The sequence below is a fragment of the Lynx canadensis genome, chromosome A3 (assembly GCF_007474595.2).
Source record: "Lynx canadensis isolate LIC74 chromosome A3, mLynCan4.pri.v2, whole genome shotgun sequence".
Lineage (NCBI taxonomy): Eukaryota > Metazoa > Chordata > Mammalia > Carnivora > Felidae > Lynx > Lynx canadensis.
Window position 1 is genome coordinate 72,283,434 of NC_044305.1, and position 18,768 is coordinate 72,302,201.

At 39.0% G+C, this 18,768-nt stretch overlaps 2 protein-coding genes across 2 annotated transcripts in view; one reads left to right on the top strand and one right to left on the bottom strand.

The window, feature by feature from the left end:
- Positions 1 to 18,768, top strand: part of ACYP2 (acylphosphatase 2) — a 177,023-nt gene that overhangs the window by 25,607 nt on the left and 132,648 nt on the right. The gene's annotated exons all lie outside the window — the stretch shown is intronic.
- Positions 12,454 to 18,768, bottom strand: part of TSPYL6 (TSPY like 6) — a 91,312-nt gene continuing 84,997 nt past the window's right edge. Inside the window, 1 exon segment of the mRNA XM_030309080.1 lies at positions 12,454 to 12,703. Coding sequence (XP_030164940.1) covers positions 12,454 to 12,703 — 250 coding nt within the window.

Genomic DNA, 18,768 nt, shown 5'->3' on the forward strand with positions numbered 1-18,768 from the left:
CATGTGATTTTGGGTGGGTGAGGGGGACACATTCATTCCATAACAATATTTTATTGCCTTTTTCATGACTGTGTATGGAATATTTTTCCTATTTCTGTTTCCCATGCTATAATAGGGAAAGCCTAAGGACTTTTTGTATATTTATCTTACATCAGAATTACCTTATCAAATATTCTCATTAATTCTACTAAGTTTTTTGGGGGGGATGGTTAAACTATAGTTATTGGGTTTTTTAAGTACACAAGTGTGTAATTAGCAAAAAATAATGTGTTTTTTTTTTTTTTCATTTCATTTGCCAGACCCATCAAGACAATGTTGAATAATAGCAATAGTGGGCATCCCTGTCTGATTGTATTTGAAATGGTTTTGTTTCACCAAGTAGAATAGTTTGCTGTTGATTTTCATTAAATGTACTTTATCACATTGAATTTCAGTTTGCATTCCTTGAATTAAGCTCTGATTGGTCACAGAGTGTTATTCTTTTGAATCATAGCTGAATATTACTTGTTAATATTTTATTTAGAATTTTTGCATCTATATTTATAAGAGGGATTATGGTTTCTTTTAAAAATTTTTCTTTACTATATTATGTTTTAGTGTTAAAATTTTGTTGGCTTCATAAAATGTGTTAGGAAATTTTCCATTTTTTCCTTCATTCTGGAATAACTTGAATAATATTGGAATTTCTGTTATTAAGTTAGCTGAAACAAGTTATGAAATCACTTGGTCCTTGTACCTTCTCAATGGTGGGCTACCAATTGTTTTTATTTTTGGTTGTTTTTCTTTCTGTTATTGTTATTATTATTTTTTTAATTTTAGAGATAGCATGAACCATTAGGGTAGAGGGGTAGAGGGAGAGAGAGAGAGAGAGAGAGAGAGAGATAATCCCAAGCAAACTCCACACTCATTGTGGAGCCTGACTTTGGGCTCTATACCATGATCCCAGGATGGTGACCTGAGCCGAAATCGAGTCAGTTGCTCAAGAGACTGAGCCACCCAGGCGTCCCCCAGTCTAGGGTATTGTAATTGGTTGTTTGAATTTTCCACTTTTCCCAGATTCATTTATGTTTTCCTAAGAAATTATCCAGGTTTTCTAGGTTTTCAAATTGCTTGTCATGGATTTTATACTTTAAAAAATCTCTTTTGTATTTGCGGTTATATGTTCTTTGAAATTTTCCTAATCTTATATAATTTGATTCTCTTCTTTTTCCTTAATTGGGTTTAGAAAGGATTTATGTGTTGATATATTAAAAAAAAAAACATTTTGCGGGCGTCTGGGTGGCTCAGCCGGCTAAGAGTCGGACTCCGGCTCAGATAATGATCTCGCAGTTTGTGGGTTAGAGCCCCGCATAGGGCTCTGTGCTGCTTCGGATAATGTGTCTCCCTCTCCCCCTCCCCTGCTCGTGCTCTGTCTGTCTCTCTCTCAAAAATAAATAAACATTAAAAAAAATTAAAACAACATTTTGGATTTATTAATCATTTCTCCTTTTTTTTTTTTTTTGGTTTTCCAGTCATTAATTTCAACTTTCATCTTTACTAATTCCCTCTTTATTTCTTTGTTGATCTTTCTTTAAGTCTTCATCATGAATTGTAGTTCCCTTTAGGTTTAGTTTTTTTTTTCTTTTTTAATAAGATATTTTTTGAAGAGTTTATTTATTTTAAGAGAGAGAGAGTGTGAGTGGGGAAGGGGCAGAGAGAATGAGAGAGAGAATCCCAAGCAGGTTTCATGCTGTCAGGCTGGAGCCTGAAGTGGGGTTTAAACTCACAAAACTGGGAGATCATGACCTGAGCCGAAATCAAGAGTTAGACGCTTAACCAAATGAGCCACCCAGGTGCCCCTAATTTTAGTCTTTTTAAGTCAGTAATGAAGATGGTTAAGCATTTGCCCTTAAATACAGCTTTTGTTTGTTACATAGTTTGGGTAAAAAGTGTTCTTTTCATTGTTTTCTGGATAGTCTATAAGTTCATTTTTGGTTCCTCTTCAAATAATAACAAATGACATTCTGGGTATGTGTTTTTTAAAAATATCCAGTGTCCTTCTCTATCTTTAATAATGTTTTTTGCCTTAAAGTTACTTTATCTGGTATTAACAGAGATATGTACACTTTATTTATATATATGTTTGCATAGAGTTTTCATTATTTTAATTTCAATGTTTCTTTCTCATTGTGTGCTTTTGTTTGTTTTTATTGAAGTAGTTGATGGACAATGTTATATTAGTTTCAAGTGTATTTCAATATATTTTATATGTGTATCTCATGTTTTTAAATTAGTGTATTTATCCATTTAAGTTTAATGGAATCATTCATGTTTAGAATTAAATGTGTATCTTACTGTATTTTCCCCTTGTCTTATTAGTTCTGTTTTCCTTTTCTTCTTTCTAGCCTTTATTTAAATTGATTATTTTTTATTATTCCACTTTTTTTGTCTGTTAGAAGTTGTATATTCTTTTGTTTCTTTTATTAGTTCCTAGAGATACAACATACAACCATAACTGCTCAAAATTCAATATTAATTTATCTCTTTACTCTTTTCCTAATAATGCAACATCTCTAACATTTAACTTGCTATTTATTTAAGTTCATTTAACTCACTATTTATTTAGATGCTAATTTTTTTAATGTTTATTTATTTTTGAGAGAGATAGAGAGGGAGAGACACAGTGCAAGCAGGGGAGGGCAGAGAGAGGAGGGAGTCACAGAATCCGGAGGCTCCACACTTTCAGCTGTCAGCACAGAGCCCCATGTGGGGCTCCAACCCACCAGCCGTGAGATTATGACCTGAGCTGAAGTCAGACCATCAACCGACTGAGCCACCCAGGCGCCCCTAGATGCTAATTTTAATGACCTATTTTAAAACTCATAAGAAATTATTTTTTAAAAGTCAGTATTTTGGGGGGTATTCTATATATTTGCCATTTGTTTTGTTATTTTTTTCCTTTCTAATTCTCTGAGCTTCTGTGGAGGAATATTTCCATTCTGTCAAAAAATGTTCTTTAGTATTTTCCTTCATTTGGGCAGCTGGTGATGTGTTACTTCAGTTTTGGTTTGTCTCTACGTGTTTTTATTTTACCTTCATTTTTGAAAAATATCTTTGTTTCATGTAGAACTCTGACATAGCAGTTATTTCTTCCAGTACCCTGTGGATAACATTACAGTGTCTAACATGCATTGTTTTGTTGTGAAATTGGCTGTCAGTTTTACACCTTGCTTCTTGAAAATAATTTTGCTGCTTTTAAAATGGCAATGATAGTAAAATTGCCAGTTTACAGTTTGTGATAATAAATATAACATTAAGCCTGTCAGTTGGTTTAGGTGATTTTCTCCCGTAATACTTAGTTCTCTGGATATGTATGCAGTAAAGGCATGAAGTGGGGTTCATCCAGGGCTTGGTTGTTGCCAGCTATAAGGAGCAGAAGTGAGAGAGCAGGGTTTGAGGGCATTTACAAGAGTGTGAATAGAAGGATGAATCCCGAACCTAAGTTCAGACAAAATGAGAAATGAGCTGGGAGGAAATTGATGGGCAGTGAGAAACGGTTGTCTTATTTAATTGTGGGTGTAAGGAATTGGAACAGCTTGCAGGAGCCGTGTTTTGTTGCACAATTCAGTCCTGGAATCAGCAGAGTCAGTGCAGAAAGGAAGGGATGGAAGGGGGATGTGAGACATCTGTGATGTTTCCTGCCCCACTGTGAGTGAAGTTCTAGTGTAGATAGGCTCTTGCACTGACTTTTTTTTCTGTGTCCAGTGGTTCTTTAAACAGATTTCATCTGACTGTTGCTCAGTGGAATTTCCTTCAGCTGTCTGAGAAATTATTGAAATTCGGCACGTTTTGGTATTGTCCTTTTTAAATTGCTTTTTATTACGGGATTTTCAAGCAGATCCATGGATAGAGAGAATGGGACAATGAGCATCATGTGTTACCTGGTTTCAATAACAATTTATGGCATTCTTATTTCACATATTCCTCCAACTTTTCTTTTACTTTTCTCATTGTTAGAGTATTAAAGCGAATTTCCTACATCATATTATGCACCTGTAAGTTAGGTTGAGCAATATGAAACTACCAATGTTTGACAAAATTTTGAGCCACAAAATAGCAGTTTCACATTGTTGAAAGAGTTTTCTCTAAGTCTTTCTCTAAGTCTCTAAGACTTTTACTATTTTTCTCTAACAGAAACTCTATATACCCATCAATATATTTTTCTAAACTCTACAGCAGATCTATCTCCAAATGTCAGAGTGAAAAGTCTGTTACACTTTCCCTGAGGCTTGTCTTCTCCCCAGTCTGGGTCTGTGCCTGCTGGACAGCTGTCATTCTCATGCTTCCCTTTGTCCCTTTCCTGTGGAGTGGGTTCCTGTTTTCTCAATCATATTTTTATCTTCCTGGACTTATTCCTTTGTTTGTTGAAGCCTACTTCTCCACTAGCTTCACAAGGAAAGATACGAGAGACACAAAAAGTTTGAACCCTTAACCGCCTTCATTTACACTCATACTTGATGGATTGTTCGAGTTTTAAAATCCCAAGCCCCCAAATCATCACCCACCCAGAATTTTGAAGGCATAGCTCCATGACTTCTTGTGAGACTGCCCAGAGATTTGATGTCTTTCTCATACCAGGGATTGGAAAATATATCTGTTTATTTTCCTCAGAAAATGTTTTAGATATTCAGTGTATCCTTCTTTTTCTGTGTTTCAGTCCTCTGCCAGAGCGTATGTTTTAATTTCATTTGAAATGCTGGGCTCTGGGAGGAGGAGAATTTCTGTGTCTTTGAAGATTTCTTTCCCACTCTCTTTTTGGTTGTCCTCTTCTGAAACTTGCTTATGGACATGATTCTTTGATTTTTCTTTTTTCTTTTCTTTTTTTTCTTTTCTTTTCTTTTCTTCTCTTCTCTTTTCTTTTCTTTTCTTTTCTTTCTTTTTCTGTGCTAGCTTTCAAACTTTACTATCTGGAAACTGTCTCAATTTTGTCTTCCAACTTTCCGATTAATTTTGTTGTGTCTGCTTCATAGAGTCTTGTCCTTGTTTTCTTCAGATTTCCCTGATGGTATTGTGTGTGCGTTTTTTCATTTTGTTTCCTTCTGCTTTTTGCACTGTTTCTCTTTCCTCTTCTTTTATTCATAAATATGAACAGACAGCCAAGAATAAACAGACTTAAAAATTTTTTTTAATGTTTATTTATTTTTGAGAGGGAGAGAGAATGCGAGCAGAGGAGGGGCAGAGGAGGGGCAGAATCTGAAGCAGGCTCCAGGCTCTGTCAGCACAGAGCCCAGTGCAGGGTTCGAACCCATGAACTGCGAGGTCATGACCTGAGCCGAAGTTGGACACTTAACCAACTGAGCCACCAAGCACCCCAAGAATAAACAGACTTTTAAGGAAATTTTCCATAAATTCTGAGGGAGAGATGATGTTTTTGTTGGGAAACCTCCCAGATGTTAAATCTGTAGGTCCTGTCTTTCCTTCCTGGTGCCTCCAGATCCCAAGTCTTCTGTGTAGTCATGAGGTAAGCTGACTAGCTTCTCCTTGTTTTTGGTTCTGCAGGCACTTAGGCTGAAGCATCTTTAGTTTTTCTGTGTAGTTACTTATCCTCCGTCCACTTTCCTTCTAATTTGTTGAAACCTCTTGCTCAGGTTATAGTTCTGTATCAGCTGGAACTATTTTTAGCTGCAAGTTAATAGAAAAACAGAACTTAGAAAGGATAAAACAAATGGGTTCATTTTTCTTGGTAACAAGAAGTCTGGAGGTAGATGGTTACTGGCCTTGGTTCAGTAGCTTGGTAGCATCAGGGTCAATGTTTCTGAGATTTGCTCAGCCTTTCCTTTGTGGTCAGAAAAAGGGAAAGTGCAGCTGTACAGAATATCCATAATTAAGACATGAAGAAGGCAAGAAGGGATAATGGTTGTGTTGCTTTCCCCAAACTTGCCCAAGCTTACATCTGTGGGTATTTCACTGGCTTGTATAGGGTCATATAAATATTCCTTGCTACAAAGAAGACTGGGAAATTGGTTTGGCATATTGATTCCCTGAACAAAATTGGTGTTCTCTTGGCCAGAAAGAAGGGGAGGATAATGGGTAGTGGGTAGGCAATGAATGATGTCTGCTACATTTTTTGTATTTTGATTCTATTATTTTATTTTATTTTTAAAATGTTTTATTTATTTTTGAGAGAGAGAGAGAAACAGAACATCTGAAGCAGGCTCTGCACTGACAGCACAGAGCCTGATGCGGGGCTTGAACTCACGAACCGCGAGATCATGACCCAAGCCGAAGTCAGATGCTTAACTGACTAAGCCACCAAGGTGACCCGATGCTATCATTTTAATGGGGTTTCATGTAAAAGGACAGGAGCGTGCCATGTTTAATTGTACCGTGAAGCTTACGTGAGAAAATCCACAGAAAGCACTTAGCATAGAGCCTGGCCCAGAATAAAGAACAAATAAACGTTTGCTCTCATTAGGTGACCCATAGGACTCCATCTCTGCATGTGGGGTTCTAGTGGCAGTTGGACTGGCCAGGTGGAAATGCCACTAGGCTCTTGGATATATGGGTCATCCCTGCAGAGAAACTGGGCTAAAGAAATAAATTTGGTGGTTGTCCCTCTGTGGATAGTGTTTGAAGTTACATACATGGATGGGATTACCAGGGAGAGCTTTCTTGATGATAGGTAAACAGGAAGCAAGCAGCAGAGAATGTAAATCAAGCTTCACCAATATTATAAATTGGAATGCCATTACAAATAAAAATAGATGGTAGAGAGTGAATTCATTCCTCTAGCATGTACTGTGTGCAGTATTGGTTAAAGTACTGAATTATCAAAAAGTTAAACCACGGTAAAGAGAAGTTACAGAAATAGGTGGCAAGGTCAGACTACATGTGGTATATTTATGGTTAAATAAATATTGCCTTATTTTCTTCTGGTTGTTAAAAAACTTTATTTATTTAAGAGTGCTATGACATAAGAAAATCGGAATTAAATTGTCTTTTAAAAACATGAGTGTGCTTTCATCTGAAGTTATTGAAATGTGGAATTCAACAGGCAACATCATTTAGAGGTGGCTTGGCTACGATTGTAGCAGCTCTTTGGAAAGGTGCCAGGAGATCCCAGGACATGCTGCAGATGTGTGTATTTTCTTCCCCTTCTGTGTTTCATTTGGTCAGAAAGAATGACTGATGGCTTTCTTTTGCAAATTGCACTATGTGATTCCAATTGTGGTGGTAAGATTCGCCAACATTTTTTGTTACATAGAAACCATTTGAGTCTATTGTTTTATTTTTATTTTAAAGTTTATTTATTTATTTTGAGAAAGAGCAATGAAAAGTCAGAGAGGGAGAGAGAGAATCCCAAGCAGGCTCTACACACTGTCAGCATAGAGCCCAACTCGGGGCTCCATCTCATAAACTGTGAGATCATGACCTGAGCTGAAATCAAGGCTCAGACGCTTAATGAACTGAGCTACCCAGTTGTCCCTAAGTCTATTGTTTCATTAAAGCTACTTTTCCCATTGGTAACCATTTAAAATTAATGTATAGAGTTATAATTCTGAGCACAAACTTTTTTTTTCCTAAGTTTACTTATTTATTTTGAGAGAGAACGCATGAGTGGGAAAGGGACAGAGAGAGAATCCCAAGCAGGCTTCGTGCTGTCAGTGCACAGCTGGGCATAAACTTTTGACTAAATCTGTACAAAATATATTTTTCTTAAAAACTAAATGGAAATTCTGGGGGAAAAAAGCCCTCAAAACACAAAAAACTAAAAACATTTGCATGTGGACACAGCCAAATTCTAAAATTAAAATTACATCTTGATTGCTATATATTTTTAAAACCATATGTCATGTATGTGTAGTTTGCACTTGAAAGCATCATTGATGGGCTGGAGAATGTACTCAAGAGAGTGATCAAATGGTTACGTGGTCTGGAAAACTATATCACAATATAGGTAATGCTTGAAGGCATTGGAGGTATTTAGACTTGAGAAAAGAATACTTGAGGGAATTGTTATGCCCAGAATTCGTGATCCCCAAAGACCACTAGGGAGCCGAGTCCGATGCAAAAGCAAAAGAGCCTTTATTCGAGCTAGCTCGAGCTCAATCCCCTACCTGCACCGATGCAGCGGTGAGATACCAGGGAGAGAGAGCGAGTTTCAAAAGCACAAAGGTTTTATAGGGGTCTAGGGGCAGTTGGTGAGGTAATGGCTGTGGCCTCAGCCGATTGGCTGGGGAAGGGTCGGAGTCCTGTTACGCAGGTCGCTGGGCGTGTTTTGATCAGGAAGTTTGAACGGGTGAGCGGGAGGTTACTCAAAGGGAGGAGGCGCGGTCTGAGGTTTCTGCGATTTTCCGGGAAAGGGGTCATGTCGGGGACATAGTCACTCAAGGTGGAGGACACAGAACAAGGTGGAGTTGGCCGGCATAGGCTCGCCCTTTCAGGAATCATGATAGTTTACTTCAAGTATTTGAAGGGCTGATACATGGGAAAAGATAAGTCTTTTATGTTGTTCTAGACAGTGATAATTTTGGTTATAGTAATGGGTGAATTTGTTTATTTCAATTCACTTTGACAAAGAATTTTCCTGTAAAGGTATCTAACGTATCTAATGGAATTTTATCAATAACTAGGAGTGGTCTACATCAGGGATTGGCATACCATGGCTTTCAGGCCAGATCTGGCCTATTGCCTGTTTTGTAAATAAAGATTTATTGGATCACAGCCCATTCATTCATGTTTTGTCTTCTGTTGCTTCTGTGTTACATTGGCAGAGTTAGCAACTGTAACAGAGACTGGATGACCACAAAGCCTCAAATATTTACTCTCTGTCCCTTTATAGAAAGAGTACCAACTGATGGTGTAGATATCAGACAAGTCAAGGGTGTGGTAGAAGATCTAACTCATTGGATGGTAAGTCAGTGTAGGTGACCTCATAGGTCCTGTCCAACTGAGATTCTATGGTTCTATGCAGAGTTGACAATATACATGTATTTAAAATGTGTCCATATATTAAGAGTTAGAAGTAGAATAGAGGCATGTTCATCAATATAGTCATGTTTGTCTCTTCCACAGATATTTAGCATTTGTGTGAAATAGGAATTTTAACAACGTTCTGCTTTAACTATGAAATGCCATTGTTTTGAATTTCTAGTTGTTACAGCAGTGGATTGGAATGAAGCAATGGTTTTGTAAACAGGTAGTGTCAGATTAAAAGTTATTTAAAATTAAAAATTTTTTTCACCTGTTTATTTTTGCGAGACAGAGAGAGAGAGAGACAGAGCGTGAGCAGAGGAGGGGCAGAGAGGGAGGGAGACACAGAAACCGAAGCAGGCTCCAGGCTCTGAGTGTCAGCGCAGAGCCTGACCTGGGGCTCGAACCCACAAACTGTGAGATCATGACCTGAGCCGAAGTCGGACACTTAACGGACTGAGCCACCCAGGCGCCCCAAAGTTATTTAAAATAAAAAAAAAATAACTGTTCTCAGGCAGACCATTAGTGGTATGAATTTCTATGCAACCAGAATTACCAGTTTTTCCTTTTTCATCTGAGAATCTCAAGGCACTTAACTAATATTTTTTATGCCTTATCATCAGAGTTTTTTCTACAAATACATGGGATTATTAAGAAAGTTTCTTTGGTTCTGTGTGAGTATAGGTGTGGGTGTGTTTTCCATTGCATGTTCTATTGCAATACAGAAGACTTGGACATTTTCTAAGAGACAGAAATTCATTGAGGAGCTGTAATTTTGGGAAAAAAATTTTAGTGTGACCTGACTGATATAAATCATTCCAGTGGAAAATTAAAAACATAACAAAATATCTACAGGGGAGCTGGAGTTCTCACATCAGGTTTTAGACCCCAAATACTAAGTCATTTATTTTCCTTTGGAATATAGCATCTGTATGAAAACTACTTAAATCCCTGGTTTTTGCTTTAAAGTTTACATTTTAGATATGTGAATTTAGTAAGATAATAATATTTAAGAAACGTATAATGCAGCAGTAATGAACTTTTAAAAAATTAATAGATTTTATTTTATTTTTTTAACTTTTTTTTAACGTTTTATTTATTTTTGAGGCAGGGAGAGACAGAGCATGAACGGGGGAGGGTCAGAGAGAGAGGGAGACACAGAATCGGAAACAGGCTCCAGGTTCTGAGCAATAAGCACAGAGCCTGATGCGGGGCTCCAACTCACGGACAGTGAGATCGTGACCTGAGCCAAAGTCGGAGGCTTAACTGACTGAGCCACCCAGGCGCCCCAATAGATTTTATTTTTAAGAGAAGTTTTAGGTTTACAGAAAAATTGTGTCAGAAAGTAGAGTTCCCATATATCCCCTCACCTCTGCCCCCATCCCACCCCCATTTGCCTCTATATTATGAACATCTTACATTAGTGTAGCACATTTGTTACAATTGATGAGCCAATATTGATACACTATTATGAACTAAAGCCTATAGTTTACACTGGAGTTCATTCTTTGTGTTGTAGGTTTTGTGGGATTTGACAAATGTAGAATGACACATGTCCACCATTATAGTATCATACACAATACGTCTACTGCCCTAAAAATCCTGTGTTCCAACCTGTTTATTCCTCCCTCCCACTCTCCTAACCCCTGCCAATCAGTCACGTTTTCACTGCGTCCATAGTTTTTCCACAATGAAATATAGCTGGAATTACATAGTATTCAGCCTTTTCAGATGGGCTTCTTTCATTTGGAAATATGCTTTCAAGATTCCTCCGTGTCTTTTCATGGCTTGAGAGTTCCTCCCTTTCTCCCTCCTTTTGGTGTGTGTGTGTGGGTGGGGGCGGGTGGGGGTGTGTGTGGTGGGTTGGAATTTATTTCAAAAAACAGATTTTAGGTGATAATTGTATATTTTAAATTTTAAAGTACAGAAATGTTGAGTTTTTAAAGCTTTTTTTTTAAGACTTTGTTTTTTTAGAGCAGTTTTAGGTTTACGATAAAATTGAGAGGAAGGCATAAGAATTTCCTGTGTATGCCCTCCCCGACACATGCATAACTTCCCCCGTTATCAGTATCACTCACCAGAATGTTTGTTGTTTTTTTTTTAAATCAAGGATGGACCTGCGTTGACACATTGTAATCACACAACGTCCACCATTGACCTTAGGGTTCACTCTTGGTGTTATACATTTTATGGGTTTGGCTCATTTCTTTTTACTGATGAATTATATTCCACTGTATGGATGTACCACAGTAAGTTTATCCATTCAGTTATTGAAAGATATCTTGGTTGCTTCCAAGTTTTGGCAGTCATGAGATTACTTTTTAAAATATAAATAAAATAAAATAAATAAAATATACTTTTAAAGTGTTTATTTTTACATATTTTAAAGTTAACTTAGATAAGAAAATGTGAGCATAAAATATTTTTTAAAAAGATATCTCAATTTTTCAACAGCTTGAAACCTATTTCAGTCTACCCACTACAAAATAAAAGTGTTATTTTTTTTAATTTGCAGAAGGTTTACAAGTGTTCCAAAAATTCAAATGATATGGAATTATATGGGCTAAAAGATGTAGGCCTTGCCTGTCTTTCTAATATCATAGTCTTACACATTTTTTCTTATGTGTGTAAAAACATGTGTATATGTTAAAAATACATACGGTATAATCCTGTTATTGTAAAACCCACAACTATATATGCCCATATGGTTACATTTATCTCTTTATCATTAGCAAAGATGGGATCATGATCATGGTATACGTATTGTTCTGCAACTTTTAAACATTTCACAGTATTGTGTATTGTGGATATCTTTTTTTTTTTTAACTGAAGTGTAGTTGACATACAATGTTACATTGGTTTCAGGTGTACATCATAGTGATTTGACAAGTCTATACTTATGCTGTGCTCACCACAAGTGTAGCTACCATCTGTCATCATACAACACTGTTACAATACCATGAATATCTTTTCATGGCAGCAAATGTTCTTTTTAAATCACTGCAGAGTATTCTACTGTATGGATCTATCCTAATTTAATCATTCATCTATTGCTGGGCATTCATATTGTTGCATTTTTTTGCTTTTTTAAAAATGTTTATTTATTTTTGAGAGACATACAGAGAGTGAGTGGGGGAGGGGCAGAGAGAAAGGGGGAGACACAGAATCTGAAGCAGGCTCCAGGTTCTGAGCTGTCAGCACACAGCCCGACATGGGGCTCGAACTCACGAACCACAAGATCATGACCTGATGCTGAAGTCGGATGCTTAACTGACTGAGCCACCCAGGTGTCCCTGCAGTTTTTTGCTTTTATGAATCTTGTTTGCAGTGAGCATCCATATTTATGTGTGTATATCTTTTTCATTTATTCTACAATTATTTGTTTGGTACCTACTATATAGGTATACCAGGCAGTTCCAGGTGCTGGGATTCAGCCATGAGCCAGAGATGATGCTCAATTTCTTTTGCGGGGAGACCCATGATAAAGAAACAATAGGTAAACTAGATGTTTTCAGATAGTAGTAAATGCTGTGAAAGGAGTAGTGGTGGTTTCCCTGCCTCAGATGGGATGGCCAGGGAAGAGGTTTTCATGGAGGTGACATCTGAACTGAGAACTGCATGGTGAAAAGAAGGCTGCCTGTGGATGGAGTCTGGGGGTGTGGTGGGGACAGGGACAAGCAGCTTGGCACCAGGCAGGGCAGTGGGAGCATCTGCCTGGTACAGGCAATAAGGGTACATATGTGTAGGGAACCTGAAAACGAGAAAACCAACTAAAATTGGTTTACTTTTTATTACTGCCCTATGCCAACAATTCTAACCAATAATATACTGCTCTCCGCTGCCCTCCCCACCACAACACTGACATCGTGTGCTTATCCCTATGTTGTATTTAAAAAAATTCTCTTAATATTTATTTTTGAGAGAGAGGAGAGAGACAAAGACAGCTCGAGCAGGGGAGAGGCAGAGAAAGAGAGGAAGACACAGAATCTGAAGCAGGCTCCAGGCTCTGAGCTGTCCGCACAGAGCCTAATGTGGGGCTCGAACCCTTGAACCGTGAGATCATGACTTGAGCCAAAGTTGGATGCTCAACTGAGCCACCCAGGCGCTCCCCTATACTGTATTTTCTTAAGTGTTAACTCCTAGACATGAGTCAAACAAAGACTATGTACTTTTTATTTATTTTTATTTTTTTAACGTTTATTCTTGGGGGTGGGGGAGGGAAGAGAAAGAGAGGGAGACACAGAATCTGAAGCAGGCTCCAGGCTCTGAGCTGTCAGCACAGAGCCTGAAGTGGGGCTCAAACTCACTAACCTTGAGATCAGGACCTGAGCCCAAGTCGGATCCTTAACCAACTAAGCCCCAAGCTACATGCCTTTTAAAATGTAAACTGGTGGTTCAGTTTTAATGATGAAAACCATGAAGTATTTTTCAGATAAATACTGAATAAACTAAGGACTCATGGATGAGGAAGTTTTCTTCTATGTACTTTTCTAAGTACATAGTTGTATAGATTTAGGTAATTTAAGTGAATCAAGACAATTATAAAAATTAAGAAATAAATGGAAATGAAATAAAGTCATCTATAAACCCACTCTAAAAAATACAGATATGGTTTTGATTCATAATGGAACTATTTCTCTCTGCTTCTGTTTCTCTTTTGCTGGGGTATTAAAGCCAAGATCCTAGTGATTTTAGAAAATCCTCAAAATCAGGAAATTATAGAGCTGTGAGACTTATTGAAGTTCACCTAATATTTTAACCCTATTAAGGTTCTATTGGAGCAAGCATCTCAGTCAATCATGTGAAGAAGGAGTACCTGCATGGGTGGTGGGACTTAATTGCAGAAAGGGGCCTCAAAAAATAGTTATGAATCAGGCCCCTTATTGGATCAATGCTTTGGGGATAATTTTTAATAAAAGTATTGTCATGATGATTTTTATTCAGCAGATATTACGTGTCTTCCCATGTCTCTCTGCTAGGTGCTGGGGGTACAAAGATGGTTAAAGGTTTTGTGACAAGTCCAGTTTAACTGGGGAAGAAGATGGGTGGGCCCTAGGAATGGAGCGCTGGGGTGGGGGAGTGGAGGTGGGGAAGCAAGGGGAGGGTGGGGTGGCGCCAGGCGCAAGTGCGCCCCCTCCTGCCTTGTCTGTCTTCCGGCATCTTCTGCCGCTCACTGTCCTCTGGCTGGCTTTAGTCCCTCCACCACACCATACTCTTCCTCTGTTAGGACTTGTACAGAAGCCGCTCCCTCTGCCTGGCACGGATGCGTATTTTTATCTCCAAGTCTTTCTGATTATTCTCCCACTCACTCTGTGAAACCCTCTCACTACACGCTCTGTTTCTTCATGGCACTTATTAGAGCTGTTAGGAACAATTACTTGCTTAGTATCCCCCACCTCCACCTGGAGAGAATGCTTTCAGTTGTAAGTGATTGGTAACCTGATCAACAGGTGGTTCAGAGGAGCAGGGGTTCTTCGCAGATATAAAGGAGGCTGGAAGTCGGGGCGGGGGATATCGTAGTCAGGTGCCTCTTTCGTTATCGCTGTCAGGGCTCTGGTCTGAAGGCTTCTCTTGTTCTTTCCCTCACGGGTGTAAAGTGACTGCCCCAGCTTCCATCGTCACCCACGTTGAAGGCTGAAGGAAGGGATGGCTCTGGGTCTATTCTTTTTTGTCTTGGAAGCAAACTTTCCCAGAAGCCTGTGGTACACTTGCGTGTTTGTGCCATTGGCCATCTCTAGCTGTATCAACTTTTTCAGCAACTGGTACAGAAGGTAAATGTTTTGTGTTCTTTTATGAGAAGCTTAGTCAGGTGCAGCCACAAGAGAAGACAGAGGAGCTTAGGGAAAACACAAGTTTACTGTATTTACAGATCCTAGAGACTGAAGGTATGGCCTGCTACCCGGGGTCACAGGGAAAACACCAGCAGGAGGGAGTAAGGGGAAGGTTAAGCCAGAGCCTGCTATTAGGGTTTCAGAGGGAAAGGCAAGACAGGGCATGGTGAACAGTTTAGGATTGGCTAGTTTGAATAATTCCAGAAGGCTTTGAGTTTTAGCTGCCCTGGGGTGTTTAGGGAAACCAATATTGCCTCCTGGGATGCCTGGGTAGGATAGAGGACGTGTAGGGGTCTGGATTGGTAAATTTGCATATTAAAGGTGTACTCAAGGCTGACGGCACCTATCTCTTGAGAATTGGCTAATCCCCAGGAGCAGCAGTCTCCCCCAACCCCCAGCTAGAAGGTGTTTTAAGATGACAAAACGTGATATATAGAAAGTAAAAAATACGATATAGTGAGGGAGAAGGGATAATTGGGACGTGTTGTCCTAATTAAACTCAAGACTCCTTATGGGAAGCCATTGTCCTATTCTCCCTTTAACTCTCAAGGCCTAGCACAGTACCTGGCACACAGAATGAAGGTTGGGTGACACCTATGTCAGGAAAAGAAGGTTGAATAAGGACATTGCAAGAGAAAGGAGTGTTTGGTACAAAGGCACCGAGCTGAAATAGCCTCCTTTGTGCGTTTGGGGACAAGTGATTGGAGCATAGGCAGATGACAGGGACTATTAGAAATTGAGGCTAGAAAGGTAGTTTGGAAGGTGCCTGCATGGCTCAGTTAGGCGTTCGACTCTTGGTTTCGGCTCAGGTCATGATTTCGCGGTTCATGAGTTCGAGCCCTGCATCAGGCTCTGTACTGATGGACCTGCGTGGGATTCACACCCTCCACCCCACTCAAGAGTGCTCTCTCCCTCTCTCCATAAATAAAGGAAGAAAAAAGAAAGGAAGGTAGTTCCGGGTCAAACTACGAAAAGCCTTTAGTGTCAGGTTAATTTGTCTGGTCTATATTAGCGCTGGGGAGCCACTGAAGAGTCTCAGGTGAGGGACTGGCAGGATTTGTAGATTAGGATATTAAGGTAGTTTGGTAGCCTGGTGTAGGAACTGGTGGAAGAGTGACTAGAGTCAGGGAGGCTAATTAACAATATACTGTGGTTCGTTAGGGTAGAGTAAAAATAACTCAGAATTTGGAGAATGTCATTTTGAAGTCATCTTCTAGAACATGACCCTGGACCTGTAGCATGATGTGGCAGCTTGTTAGAAATGGAAATTCTTGGGCCCCTACTGAATCAGAATCCCTGGGGTGGGTTCAGCAGTCTGTGTTTTAACAAGCTCTTCAGGTGACTCAAAGCACCTGAAACTTGAGAACCACTACCTAGTGAGGTAGATACTTGAGGTGAAGAGCTTGACCATCTGGTCTGATGCAGCCACAGCTGCATGTTAGAATCACCTGGGCAGCTTTTTGTTTTGTTTTGTTTTTAAGTCAACGAGGTTGGGCCCCACGTCAGAGCAACTCACTAAATCAAAATCTCTGGGGCTGGGAACCAGGGATCAATTTATCTCTGTTGGTCCCAAAGGGTTCCCATGTGCAGCCAGGGCTGAGAACCACCGATTTTGCATAACCCCTATTGATGAGAAAACTTAGGGCTGGAAGTCATCTTGCTCAAGGTCATATAGCAAGTTCAGGTAAGAGACATTTTTTATTTTTAATTTTTTAACATTTACTTATTTTTGAGAGAGAACAGGAGCAGGGGAGGGTCAGAGAAAGAAGCAGACACAGAATCTGAAACAGGCTCCAGGCTCTGAGCTGTCAGCACAGAGCCCAATGTGAGGCTTGAACTCAGGAACCATGAAATCATGACCCGAGCCGAAGTCGGACACTTAACCGACTGAGCCACCCAGGTGTCCCAAGAGGCATTTTTTAAAGCTGTCTTCTCTGTGCTGTGATGAACACTATTCCCACTTTTTAATAACTTGCTTTAAGAGAATGGTTTTTAAATTATAAAATAGTAGAGGGGAAAAATAGGTTACAGACAGGATTAGAAAAATTTATTTTCTTTCAATTAACATTATTTCATACTTGAGAAAGTTACCCTTTTTATAAAGATTTTGTGAAAATATTTTTTCAACAAAATATACCCATATATACCCATATATATATATATATATGATATGGGTAAGTAGTGCTTCATCATTTGAAGATCTAAGTAATGAGAACCTGTCTTCAGACTCTAGGTGGAGCTCTTTGGTTTATATGAATCTTGTTCTATTTACAATTTTGACAGTCTTTTTAAAAAAAATTATTTGGATTTTTTTAAAAGACATTTAAAAATATGTACATATTCTCAACACTTCTCAATTTTCTTTTTCTACTTGTTTTAGAGCCATGTTGATAAAAACTCATAAGTCCTTTTACTTCCTTGCTTGACCTAAAAATGCAAATCTAGGCCTCAAAGAGTCATTTTCAAATTTATGTTAAATCTGTATTGTCACTTAATGTTTAATGAAGGGGATGTTTCCCATGGTTTTTGTTTCTTATAAGTCTCAATGTTGAAATAGAATTTATATAAGATGGGATTCCTTTCGCTGCTAGACTTTGTGGAGAGCACAGGTGTTGCTATAGTAATTTCTTCAGCCTATTTTTACCTGATTGTGTACAAAGGAGTGTTAACTACCTTTCTGTAACAAAAATGAAATATTTTGCTGTCCCTTCTCTTTCTCTTCCCTGTCTACTCGCTCACTATTCTCCCTTCTACTGGGAGTACACTCGAAGCAAAATTCCCAGAATAGGTGGCCTGTCATATTTGGACAGTGTAACCCTGTGGCTGTGGTTCCTGGACTGGCAGCATCACTAATGGCATAATCTGGAAGTTTGTTAGAAATGCTTATTCGTGGATCCCACCCCAGACCTACTGAACCAGAAACCCTGGGGGTAGAGTGTCCAGGAATCTGTGTTGAGCCACTGGTACAGACTATTTTGAAAGGATGAAAATCCCATACTAATTGACGTCTGCGTCCAAAAAGTCCTGTGCAATCAGCTATGCTCATTTAGAGGTTCTCCACTGCTTTTTATTTTTTTTTTAATTTTTTTTAACGTTTATTTATTTTTGAGACAGAGCATGAACGGGGGAGGGTCAGAGAGAGGGAAACACAGAATCTGAAACAGGCTCCAGGCTCTGAGCTGTCAGCACAGAGCCCGACGCGGGGCTCGAACTCACGGACCGCGAGATCATGACCTGAGCCGAAGTCGGACGCTTAACTAACCGAGCCACCCAGGCACCCCACTCCACTGCTTTTTAAATCACCTAGGGATTTTGTTAAAAGATAGAATTCTCATTGAGTAAGTTTGAGGTGGAGCCTATTACTCTGCATATCTAACAAGCTCTCAGCTGATGTGCATTTTTCTTGTCTGTGGACTACATTTTGAGTAGGGAAGATAATGACTAGGGTATTGACTAAAGCCCACAGAGTCATCTATGATTGATCAGGATATACTTCTGATTGAGTACACCTAAAGTCTATGGTTTTCCCTTATCAATCACAGTGTGAAGAGGTAATTTCTAGAATATAATCTCTGGTCTAGTTTAAAGTGACTCATCCTTGTTACATGTTACAAGAGGATATTGTTACCCAGAATCCATCTCTGAGACCCTCTTTTCTAAACAATAGGCACACTTGAAGATTGCATTTTTTTTTAGTTGAGGAAACTAGTTCGTTCATGGCATGATGAGGCTAGAGAGAAATTTCTGAAGTTGAGTGTTTTCAGACAAAATAAATTCAGCCTAAGAGAAGTGGTTCACACATAATTGGAATCAGTCATTGAGTGCTCTTATATATTGAGCACCTGCCATGTGAAGCTTTGCACTTGGCACTTTAGGAAATTAGGAAAAAAGATAAACTCCTTGATCTTGAGCAGATTACTGTCTACCTGAGGAAATAAAACCTATGCCTGTGAAAGTTAATTACCAATATAGAGAATATTCTGTC